At 48.6% G+C, this 12,763-nt stretch overlaps 2 protein-coding genes across 2 annotated transcripts in view; one reads left to right on the top strand and one right to left on the bottom strand.

Moving 5' to 3' along the window:
* The window catches only part of sugp1 (SURP and G patch domain containing 1), a 120,800-nt gene that overhangs the window by 44,263 nt on the left and 63,774 nt on the right, over window positions 1–12,763 (bottom strand). The window lies entirely within an intron of this gene.
* LOC129710929 (microtubule-associated protein 1B-like) overlaps window positions 7,625–12,763 on the top strand; it is a 43,534-nt gene continuing 38,395 nt past the window's right edge. The window contains 2 exon segments of the mRNA XM_055658236.1: window positions 7,625–7,640; window positions 11,544–11,603. Of these exon segments, the coding sequence (XP_055514211.1) occupies window positions 7,625–7,640; window positions 11,544–11,603 (76 nt within the window).

Here is a 12,763-nt window from a genome sequence, read left to right as displayed (position 1 = left end):
CACCACTCCGTCTCTAATACCAAGTTCCCAAGGTAAAGATTGACAGGTGCATTAAAGCACGAGGGAGTAGGTGGCCCTGTGTGGATGGGGGGTGGGGGGGGTTGCTGAAACCGAGAGTAACTTTGGTTGACGGGTGAGGTAGCAAGAAATCACAGCACTAACCTGACAGAGAGAGACACCACCATAATATTAAATCTAAAGCTTTGAGTTGCAGTATTGTACTGAAAGTGCTTGTTCAGACTCCTGTTCCGTGCCATTTCTTTACTTAGCTTCACCATTGTGTTGTGTTATTTATCAGTAGTGCAGTTTTGTGGTGTTGCTTCACTTGACTCGATGACCATGCATGTCGCACACGGAGTGGTGATGTGACCTGCCCCTGACCTCGCCATCCTTGTAGGTGCACCCCAGGTGGCACTTGCAAACCACCACCTTTGATAGTGAACAAGTTGGAAAGAGTGACAGTTTCTAACATGTGAAATTTATAATCTGGATATACTGTACAAAAAAAATTAAAAAGCAACTGTGCCCAAAACCTGTTTCTCTCACTCGCTGTGGCATACACACCTGCACATGCACCCATCCCATCAGCAGCAACGGGTGCTTTAGCAGTTAGTCTGTTGTTGGTGTTAATGAAGGGAGTGTTTTGAGACACGCAGTCATCCTAAATGCTATTTTAACCTGTTTCCAAATACATCTTAACAAAGAACAGTACACCACATGAACAGGCCTTTCAGCATGCAAGATCAGTGCTGACCATGATGCCAAGAGGGATTCATCTCTGCCGCTACACCATTCTGAAGTTGTGTCTAATGTTTTCGCAGTGTAACACTTTTGACAACAAAGGTCCTAACGCAAATCTGTACTGACCATCAAATGTTGATTATTGTTATTGTCTCGTGTACTGAGGTACAGTGAAAAGCGTTTGCGTGCGTGCTATCCACTTAATTCAGATATACTGCACATGAGTGCAATTAAGAGAGAGCTAGATAGGGCTCTGAAAAATAGCGGAGTCAGGAGATATGGGGAGAAGGAAGGAACGGGGTACTGATTGGGGATGATCAGCCATAATCACATTGAATGGAGGTGCATGACCCAATCAGTACCCCGTTCCTACCTTCTCCCCATATCCCCTGTCTCCGCTATCTTTAAAAGCCCTATCTAGCTAGCTCTCTTGAAAGTATCCAGAGAACCTGCCTCTAGGGTCATAAACAGGCTCTGAAACTCACTACGTCAAAACAAAGAACAGCAGATGCTAGTTTATACCAAAGATAGACACAACATGCTAGAGTAACTCAGTGGGTCAGGCAGCACCTCTGAAGAAAAAGAATAGGTGACGTTTTGGGTCGGAGTCTGCAGAAAGGTCCCCACTGAAACTCACCAGGTGGATTGATTGCTTCAATTCAACAAGGCAGGTCACCAAACTCTTTCAAGGCCAATTGTGATGGGCAATAAAAGGCTGATTGTCTTATCAATGACAACCTTGAAATTAACAATACAGGTCATTGTTATTAAAGTGGTACATATCTTGATTACAAATAGCATGGCGAAGAAGGGACCAACAATATTTTCTGAGGCGACCTTTTGTGTTCTGTGAATGCAAAAAGCAAAGAATTTCACGGAACCTTTACTGTACATGTGACAATAAAATATATCTATCTACCGGGAGTTTAGTTTAGAGATACAGTGCGGAACCAGGCCCTTCGGCCCACCAAGTCCATGCTGACCAGCGATCCCCGTACACTCGCACCATCCTACACACTCGGTACAATTTTACCCACACCAATTAACCTACAAACCTGCACATCTTTGGAGTGTGGGAGGAAGTCCAGGGAAAACCCACGGGGTCACAGGGAGAACATACAAACTCTGTAGAGACAGCACCCATAGTCGGGATCGAATCGGGTCTCTTGCACTGTACCGCTGCACCACCTGAATATCTGAATGATCTCTTCATTACGAGTTTACCCAATCTCTAATTCCTTTTTAATATTCACCCTTGAATTGAATTTCCTTTATTGTCATTCAGACCTTTCAGTCTGAACGAAATTTTGTGCCTGCAGTCATACATACAATAATAGACAACAGAACAGACAGTAAACACAAATTAACATCCACCACAGTGAGTCCACCAAGCACCTCCTCACTGTGATGGAGGCAAAAATCTTAGGGCTGCAGGATTTACATGTAGGAATTACTTCAAAATGTAACTTCATGCTGTAGGAAAATTTACTTAAGACTGTAGGAATTACTTGAAAATTACAGGCTCCATCTTGTTCATCCTCAACCATCCCGTTAGTCATTACTTAGAATAGCTCTGGTGTTTGTGACTAATTAGAGCGGCGACTGCCAGATGTAGCCAGTCATGGAGATGAGGAAATCCCCCACTGGGGTGCCGTAGAACTAAACTCCTCCTGAACCTCAGTCAATGCAATCACCACTCAAATTACTCATTGTGTTGCAAAGTGGTATTTTCCAAAATGAAATCAAGCAGAACTGAATAATGGCTCAATGGTTCTATATTGTCACGTATGCACAGCACAGCACAGTGACATTATTTGTGTGCAACCCACAAATACACAGTCGCCATATTGTGGCGCCGTTTACAAAGAAAGAAGCAGTCTAAAGTCCAGTCCGCACCCCGGCTGGCACGGTGGCGCAGCGGTAGAGTTGCTGCCCTTACAGCGCCAGAGACCCGGGTTCGATCCGGACAACAGGTGCTGCCGGTTCGGAGTTTGTACATGAGACTGCGTGGGTTTTCTCCGGGTGTTTGGGTTTCCTCAAACATTCCAAAGGTTTGGAGGTTAATTGGCTTGAGTAAAAATTGTGAATTGTCCCTCGTGTGTGTAGGATAGAAGGTCAGCACGGATTCGAAGGGCCTGTTTCTGCGCTTGAACTCTTAAGTTAAACGAAAGTACTGGAGCACCCACCCCTCCCCGATCCCCGTCTCTGTAGCCGACCGTGAAGCTCGCTGGAGACCACAACCCTCTCCCTCTCCCGCCAGCCCACCCCTCACGTCCGGCCCACCCCTCAACTCTCTGGTCTCCAGGGCCGAGCTTCCCCCTGTAGGCGACTCGCCGCGACCATCCTTTACGGTGGCGAACCAGGCCTGACGCCACACGTGGCCACGGGCAGCTCGATGGGTCTTTATTCTCGGTGGCCGCTTGGGTCCAAATTAACACTAACCTCAACCATTCAATCTTTGGAGCAGAGGTAAATCAATACAGGCTAATGTATTGTTCCACAGAATAAAATATTGTTCAGATGGACGATGAATGCTTCGATTTCTCCTGGGCTATGATCTTTACTCAATAGTTCAATGCTACTTTATTTGTCACGTATGCTAATTATTTTAGCATATATTACACATGCGGGCGCTGCCATTGTTGAAAGTCCAAAGTCTGATCGCCCCGCATGCTCGATTCAATTCAATTCAATTCAATTCAACTTTATTGTCATTGCACAAATACGAGTACAGGTACAACGAAATGCAGTCTGGTCGTAGTGCAAGATAGTAGAAATAAAAATACAAAATAAAAATACAAATAAAAATAAAAATACTGGTTAACAATGTGTGGACTGTGGATGAATTAAACTGGTACATAGGCAAATAAATGTATACAAATGGGAGAGTCTAAAGATAGCTAGCGACGGGACTCAGAGTTCAGCAGTGTAATGGTGTTATTGAAAAAGCTGTTCCTCATCCTGCTTGTGCGAGACCTGAGGCTCCTGTGCCGCCTCCCTGATGGGAGGAGGGCAAACAGTCCATGGTTAGGGTGAGAGGGGTCCTTGATGATTTCCCCGGCCCGTCTCAGACACCGTTTGCGGTGGAGGGCATCCATGGCAGGGAGCGGGGCACCGATGATGTACTAGGCGGTTTTCACCACCCGTTGCAGTGCCTTCCTGTCAGCTGCGGAGCAGCTGCTGTACCATACCGTGAAGCAGGGGATCAGGATGCTTTCGATGGTACAGCGGTAGAAGTTGGTCAGGATCTGGGGGGACAGGTGAGCTTTCTTCAGCCTCCTCAGAAAGTAAAGGCTCTGCTGCGCCTTTTTGATCAGTTTGGTTGTGTTGAGGGACCAGGACAGATCCTCTGAGATGTGTTCCCCAAGGAATTTGTAGTTGGAGACGTTCTGCAAACCATGTCCCCCTCCCCTCCCTCCCCCTCTCCTCTCCTCCCCCAACCCCTCCCCTCCCCTCTCCCTCCCTCCTCCTCCTCCCTCTCCCCTCCCCCTCCCCTCCCCTCCCCCCCCCTCCCCTCTCCTCCCCTCCCCTCTCATCCCTCTCCCCCCCTCCTCTCCTCTCCTCCCCTCCCCCCTCCCCTCCCCCCCCTCCCCTCTCCTCCCCTCTCCTCCCCTCTCCTCCCCCCTCTCCCCTCCCCCCCCCCCCCCCCCCCCCCTCCCCCTCCTCTCCCCTCCCCTCCCCTCTCCCCTCCCCTCTCCTCCCCCCCCCTCTCCCCTCCCTCCCCTCTCCCCTCCCCCCCCCCCCCCCCTCTCCCCCTCTCCTCTCCTCTCCTCCCCTCTCCTCTCCTCCCCTCCCCTCTCCCTCTCCTCCCCTCTCCTCCCCTCCCCTCTCCTCTCCTCTCCTCCCCTCTCCCCTCCCTCCCCTCTCCTCCCCTCCCCTCCCCTCCCCTCTCCTCCCCTCTCCCCTCCTCTCCTCCCTCTCCTCTCCTCCCCTCCCCTCCCCTCTCCCCTCTCCTCTCCTCTCCTCTCCTCCCCTCCCCTCTCCTCTCCTCTCCTCTCCTCTCTCCTCCCTCTCTCCTCCCCTCTCCTCTCCTCCCCTCTTCCTCTCCCCTCCCCTCCCCTCTCCTCTCCTCTCCTCTCCTCTCCTCTCCCCTCCCCTCTCCTCTAGGCCTCCTCTCCCCTCCCTCGCTCCTTAGTGCTAGCAGGCTCTCCTCTCCCTCCTAGTCCTCTACCTCCCATCTCCCCTCCCCTCTCCTCTCCCCCCTCCCCTCCCCTCTCCTCTCCTCCCCTCCCCTCGCCCAGCCATCTCTTTGTCCCGGGGCCGCCTCCTGCCCCTGACCTTGAAGGCTCTGGAGTCATTACCCCGGCTCACCCACCCACCGGCCCCTTGTTCCCCCAGCTCCCTCCCGGTTACACCGACCAACGAGCCTTCGGGTGGGTTCCCGATCCCGTTGAACTTACCAGGCGAGAATGCGGGGCTGCAATCTGCTGGCATGGTCACTTAATTAACAATTAACATTTGGTTGAAACAGGACACCAAACGAGTTCAAGTCTTTCGGGATAGAACAGTAATAGATTTAAACACAGTAAAATATCCCAGGTTGAGACAAAAAAAATGGGGGGTACACAAAAATGCTGGAAAAACTCAGCGGGTGCAGCAGCATCTATGGAGCGAAGGAAATAGGCAACGTTTCGGGCCGAAACCCTTTCGGGTTTCGGCCAGAAACGTTGCCTATTTCCTTCCCGAAACCTTGCCTATTTCCTTCCCGAAACGTTACCTATTTCCTTCCCGAAACGTTACCTATTTCCTTCCCGAAACGTTGCCTATTTCCTTCCCGAAACGTTACCTATTTCCTTCCCGAAACGTTGCCTATTTCCTTCCCGAAACGTTGCCTATTTCTTCCCGAAACGTTACCTATTTCCTTCCCGAAACGTTGCCTATTTCCTTCCCGAAACGTTGCCTATTTCCTTCCCGAAACGTTGCCTATTTCCTTCCCGAAACGTTACCTATTTCCTTCCCGAAACGTCACCTATTTCCTTCCCGAAACGTTACCTATTTCCTTCCCGAAACGTTACCTATTTCCTTCCCGAAACGTTACCTATTTCCTTCCCGAAACGTTACCTATTTCCTTCCCGAAACGTTACCTATTTCCTTCCCGAAACGTTGCCTATTTCCTTCGCTCCATAGATGCTGCTGCACCCGCTGAGTTTCTCCAGCATTTTTGTGAACCTCCCATTTATTTTGTCTGATAGCTCAACCTGGGATATTTTACTGTGTTTAAACCTATTACCGTTTTATCCCGGAAGAATTGAACTCGTTTGGTGTCCAGTTTCAACAAAATGTTAATTGTATGTCTTTGGAGTGTAGGAGGAAACTGAAGAGCTCGGAGAAAACCCACGCAGATCACGGGGCAAACGTATAAAAACTCAGTGCAGAAAAGCACCCGTGGTCAGGATCGAACCAGGGTCTCTGGCGCTGCAAAGCAGCAGCTCTACCACTGCGCCACATTACATATCCCATCTCTGAACAATTAAAGGTTTCGCAGTCTTTCACATTACGCATTCGCTGCCTCAAAAAGGCTGGCAGTATCATCAAAGACCCACACCATCCTGGCCACACACTCATCTCCCTGCTACCTTCAGGTAGAAGGTACAGGAGCCTGAAGACTGCAACAACCAGGTTCAGGAATGGCTACTTCCCCACAGCCATCAGGCTATTAAACCTGGCTCGGACAAAACTCTGATTATTAATAACCACTTTCTGCTATTTGCACTTTATCAGTTTATTTATTCATGTGTGTGTGTATATATTTATATCATGGTATATGGACACATTTATCTGTTTTGTAGTCAATGCCTACTATGTTCTGTGTGCTGAAGCAAAGCAAGAATTTCATTGTCCTATACAGGGACACATGACAATAAACTCACTTGAACTTGAACTTGAACTTTCTCTGGTCAGTTAGCATACTACTGTTTGCGGGATCTTGCTGAGTACAATTGGGTTATTTTGCTGCATTATTGCAGTTTGCAGCAAATACTTGCACGACCACAGAAAATATGTCCATAGAGTTTCATCGATCTCCCTGGCATGGATTTCCCATTTGTCTTCTCACTAATTTGACGTCCAGTCTGTTTGTAGATCAGGTTCCCATTGATTGCCGCGTTAATTCGCTTGTGTAGCCTTTAATTACCTGATTAATGCCAAGTCCAATATTGCAGCTGCCGCTTTGTGGCCGATTCAGAACAGACTTTGCTGCTTTCTGCCCTTGGTCGTTTCTCAGCTAAGTCCAAAAGTTGCATTGCAATCAAATGATCCACAGGATTTCTCCCTGCTGGACTGATCACTTCCTTTATCACCGGCACTTCCCTTCTTCCTTTTCCTTTTCCTTTTCCTGTCCTTTTTCAGTGTTAAAAAAAAGGCTCGAAAAGCAGATTCCGGCTTCGGTGATTACTCAGCCACATGCGGTGTTATCCCATTCCACTTATTTCTAAGGTAGACAAAAGTGCTGGAGAAACTCAGCGGGTGCAGCAGCATCTATGGAGCGAAGGAAATAGGCAACGTTTTGGGCCGAAACCCTTCTTCAGACCCGAAACGTTGCCTATTTCCTTCGCTCCATAGATGCTGCCGCACTCGCTGAGTTTCTCCTGCACTTTTGTCCACCTTCGATTTTCCAGCATCTGCAGTTCCCTCTTAACCACTTATTTCTATGTGTAGGAAGGAACTGCAGATGCTGGTTTTAATCGAAGGTAGACACAAAACACAAATAGACACAAATGTCTGAAGAAGGGTCTCGTCCCACAACGTCACCCATTCCTTCTCTCCAGAGATGCTGCCTGTCCCGCTGAGTCACTCCAGCATTTTGCGTCTATCTTCCACTCATTTCTACGATGTCCGAAAAAGGGTCCTGACCCAAAACGTCACTGACCCATGTTCTCCGGGGATGAAATGGGTCAAAGGTGGGCAACTGGGACGAGCGTAATTAACCGGCATTGGCAAGTTGGGCCGAAGGGCCTGTTTTCATGTTGTATCACTCTTAGTTCAGTTTAGTCTATTGTCACGTGTACCGAGGCACAGTGAAAAGCTTTTGTTGCGTGTTAACCAGTCAGAGGAAAGACAATACATCCAGCCGTCCATTCTGCACAGATATTTGATAAAAGGAATAGAGATTTAAACGAGTGGAGCGATGATAAAGCCTGATTGCAGATCCACTTCTGTGACCAGCGCACAAAGAGTCCCCTGGGGTGGGCACCATCTTGGATCTAAGACTAAATTGCCCTTTCATTGCTGCAGCAATATCCCACTGCACTTTCAGATTACATCACGCACTTAGGCATGGGCGGAAATCCCGGGGGGGGGGGGAGGTGAGGTGGGGCGACACTTCCCTCCCATGTTTGAGACGTAGGAGACTATCCCCCCCATGTTTTATAATCCGGATTGTTAAATTCGGTGAAAAAAAATCAATTAAAATCTCCGCTTTCCGCGAGAGTGGGGGCGTCCCTGTTAAGCGCTTGTTTAATGTCTCTATTAACATTGTATTAACACGGTGTGTCACCAATTGCGTTTTGACCTTCAAGTATTACTAGGTATTCACGGAGAATTTCTTAAAGCTGTCTGATGCGGGTACAGTTACCATTTGAACTAATTGGATGCATTGGTGGATGGGAAAGATTTAAAGGAATAGCGGATTTAAACGTGTGTGTGTGTGTGTGTGTGTTTGTGTGTGTGCGTGCGCATGGCCACCAAGAAACTGCGTCCCATAAATTGTGTCCCTCCCCCCCATGTTTTGATAGCGACTTCCGCCCCTGACTTAGTTGACCAGCGGGACCAATAATTAGGCAAAAACACAAAGTGCTGGGGGAACCTAATGGGTTGATGTCTGAAGAAGGGTCCTGACCTGAAGGGTCGTCTGTCCATTCCCTCCACAGACGCTGCCTGACCCGCTGAGATCCTCCAGCACTTTTTGTCCACTGTTCAAGATTCCAGCATCTGCAGCTCCTTGTACAGATCCAAAGACCAATGATTTATTTTTCAAAAAACAAACCTGGAGGAACGTACAAATACAAATAATAGAAACGCAGACTAGAAAGGCCTGGATAGAGTGGATGTGGAGAGGGTGTTTCCACCAGTGGGAGTGTCTACGATCACAGGGCACAGTCTCTGAATAAAAGGGCGTTTCTTTAGAAAGATGAGGAGGAATTTCTTTAGCCAGAGGGTGGTTAATCGGTGGAATTCATTGCCACAGACGGCGGTGGAGGCCAAGTCAATGGGTATTTTTAAACCAGGGACAGATAGATTCTTGATTAGTACAGGTGTCAGGGGTTATGGGGAGAAGGCAGGAGAATGGGGTTAGGAGGAAGAGATAGATCAGCCATGATTGAATGGCGGAGTAGACTTTATGGGCCGAATGGCCTATCACACAACCTTATGATTAGTATGGATGTCTAGGGTTATGGGGCAAAAGCAAGAAAATGGGGTTGAGAGGGGAAGATAGATCAGCCATGACTGAATGGTGGAGTAGACTTGGTGGGCTGAATGATCTAATTCTACTCCTATGACTTATGAACAACAGCCTCCATGTGAATTTGCCACATAAGATTTGTATCCTTCAGGGATTGTATCCTTCCATGTGGGAGGGAACTGCAGATGCTGGTAAACAGCAAAGATAGACACAAAATGCTGGAGTAACTCAGTGAGACAGGCAACATCTCTGGAGAGCTGCCTGTCCCACTGCGTTACTCCAGCTTTTTGTGCCTGGCATCTCTGGAGAGAAGGAATGGGTGATGAGACCCGTCTTCAGACTGAGAGTCAGGGGAGAGGGAGATATAGAGATATGGAAGGGTAACCTGTGAAAACAAGAGATCAAAGGGAACGAGGTTGAAGAAAAATGTCGACTAGATCATTGTTAGCGAGGGGAAGGTGATAACAAGGCATACAAAGATGAAATTTAATCAGGACAGTCAGACTGGTGGGAGAACTAGGGTTGGCTTTCCCTCTGACTGGTTTGTATCCCAGTGACTGGATTGTATTCCTCAGGGATTGTATCCCAGGGACTAGACTATATCCATCATGAAGAAGGGTCTCGGCCCAAAATGTCACTCATTTCTTCTCTCCAGAGATGCTGCCTGTCCTGCTGAGTTACTCCAGTGTCTTGTGTCTACCTTCCATTTAAACCAGCATCTGCAGTTCTTTCCTACACATTATATCCATCATGGATTGTGTCCCTCTGACTGGATTGTACCCCAGGGACTGGATTATATCCCAGTGTAGGAAAGAACTGCAGAAGATAGACACAAGATGCTGCAGTAACTCAGCGGGACAGGAAGCATATCTGGAGAGAAGGAATTGGTGAAGACCCTTCTTCAGACTTGTATCCCTGTGACGGGATTGTATCCACCAGACACTGTATCCATCTGAAACTGTATCCATCAGGTGCAGCAGCATCTATGGAGCAAAGGAAATAGGCAACGTTTAGGGCCGATGCAGTATAATGTGGATAAATGTGAGATTATCCACTTTGGTGGCAAAAACAGGAAAGTAGACTATTATCTGAATGGTGGCCGATTAGGAAAGGGGGAGATGCAACGAGACCTGGGTGTCATGGTACACCAGTCATTAAAAGTAGGCATGCAGGTGCAGTAGGCAGTGAAGAAGGCGAATGGTATGTTAGCATTCATAGCAAAAGGATTTGAGTATAGGAGCAGGGAGGTTCTACTGCAGTTGTACAGGGTCTTTGTGAGGCCACACCTGGAGTATTGCGTACAGTTTTGGTCTCCTAATCTGAGGAAAGACATTCTTGCCATAGAAGGTTCACCAGACTGATTCCTAGGATGTCAGGACTTTCATATGAAGAAAGACTGGATAGACTCGGTTTGTACTCGCTAGAATTTAGAAAATTGAGGGGGGATCTTATAGAAACTTACAAAATTCTTAAGGGGTTGGACAGGCTAGATGCAGAAAGAGTGTTCCCGATGTTGGGGAAATCCAGAACAAGGGGTCACAGTTTAAGGATAAGGGGGAAATCTTTTAGGACCGAGATGAGGAAAACATTTTTCACACAATCTCTGGAATTCTCTGCCACAGAAGGTAGTTGAGGCCAGTTCATTGGCTATATTTAAGAGGGAGTTAGATGTGGCCCTTGTGGCTAAAGGGATCAGGGGGTATGGAGAGAAGGCAGGTACAGGATACTGAGTTGGATGATCAGCCATGATCATATTGAATGGCGGTGCAGGCTCGAAGGGCCGAATGGAAACCCTACTATTCCTGCACCTATTGTCTATGTTTCTATGAAACCCGTCACCTATTCCTTCGCTCCATAGATGCTGCTGCACCCACTGAGTTTCTCCAGCAATTTTGTATCCACCAGACTGTATCCATCATACACTGTATCCACCAGACACTGTATCCTTCACTTGGCAACACCCCAGCCATCCGCCGCTCCAATAGCAACGCGGCCCCGCTTCCGGCTCGCCGCCCATTGGCCGTCGATGCGGTCATAAGGCGGGGCTAGTCCGGGGCTGGGGCGCGAGCGGGAGATGGTGGTGATGGAGGCGGCGGCGGCAACTGTAGCCACCGCAACGTATCCACCACAGCGGCAACCGTAGCGGCTCCAGAGCTGCAGCAGCACCGTATCCCCCACAATCCCCCACACAGCATCCACCACACAGGACACACGGTATCCACACACACCGTATCCCCCACACCACCGCGCCGCCGACACATGCAGTATCCCCCCCACTACCCCCGTATCCATCCACTCCCCCCACACCGTATCCCCCCACCACACCCCCCCCACACCTCCGTCTCCCCCAACACCGTTCCCCCCCGCTCTCGTGGTCGTATCCCCCACACACCGGCCGAAGCCGGGACCGTATCCCCCACACCCGAGCTGCTGCCCGACGTGATTGCACAGGTCGAACGAGGTGGGTTTGCAGCGGGGACCCCAGCATGGTGGATGGTGGTGGTGGAAGCAAAAACAGGCGAGGTCTCGGGGAGAGGAGGGAGTTGCTGGCGGGGGGAGGGAAGACGTGGGCCGTTGCAAATATGCATTGGTCATTTGCAACTGTGCAGGAGGAGGCCGCGCCCCCTTTTTGCAGCCCACTGTACACCCACTCCCCGCCGCCCCCCCTCCTTGCCCCTTTTTGCAACTGTGCCCGACGTGATTGCCCCCGAGGTTTTTGCGGGGAACCCGCATGGTGGATGGTGGTGGTGGAAGCAAAAACAGGCGAGGTCTCGGGGAGAGGAGGGAGTTTTTTGCAACTGTGCATTGCCCCCTTTTTGCAACTGTGCATTGCCCCCTTTTTGCAACTGTGCATTGCCCCCTTTTTGCAACTGTGCATTGCCCCCTTTTTGCAACTGTGCATTGCCCCCTTTTTGCAACTGCCCCCATTTTTGCAACCGGGCAATGTTCCTTTTTGCAAGTGGCATCGCCCCTTTTGCCACCGTGTGGCTCTTTGCATTTGCGGGAGTGTTGCAGTCATTGTGGCCTTTTGGGAGGCATTGCAATCTGCGGGCACGGTGGGCCGTAGGGCCTGTTTACGCCCTGTTTATCTCTAAACTAAACTAACATGGTGTCCGTCATTAACTTCAGGCGGTGTCCTTTATTTAGCAATGTTACAAAATTTTGAGATTTTAAAAATCAAGTCTGCAATTTATCCCATCAGATAAAGCATAACAATAAGTTTAATTTTACATGGAACATGGAATAAGTTGTCAGGAGAAGTGGTGGAGGCAGGTATAGTTGCAGTGTCTAAAAGACAGTTATGGTTAGGACAGTTATAGGGATATTTCATATCTTTCATATCTCAAGTATTAAAAAAGTTATGGCCATTTTCATACTCGGAAATTAGCATCTTGTTCCCTATTGATTTTCAATGGACATTACAAAAAAGCTGTGATCTTGGATAGTCAAAAGCCCATTTCTTAAGGATTAACATTTTTAAATAGCCTAAGTGTCCAAAGATTATTCACAAATAATTCACAATATAACATGATTTTTATATCTAATCTAATTTACGATTGGAACTGTAAATAAATGCCCATTTAAATCAGCTTTCTGCGATTGGAACAGCCTAGTAAAAAT

Source organism: Leucoraja erinacea, chromosome 29 (assembly GCF_028641065.1).
Source record: "Leucoraja erinacea ecotype New England chromosome 29, Leri_hhj_1, whole genome shotgun sequence".
NCBI lineage: Eukaryota > Metazoa > Chordata > Chondrichthyes > Rajiformes > Rajidae > Leucoraja > Leucoraja erinaceus.
The sequence above is the reverse complement of the archived record's forward strand: the minus strand, read 5'-3'. Positions and strand labels throughout refer to the sequence as shown.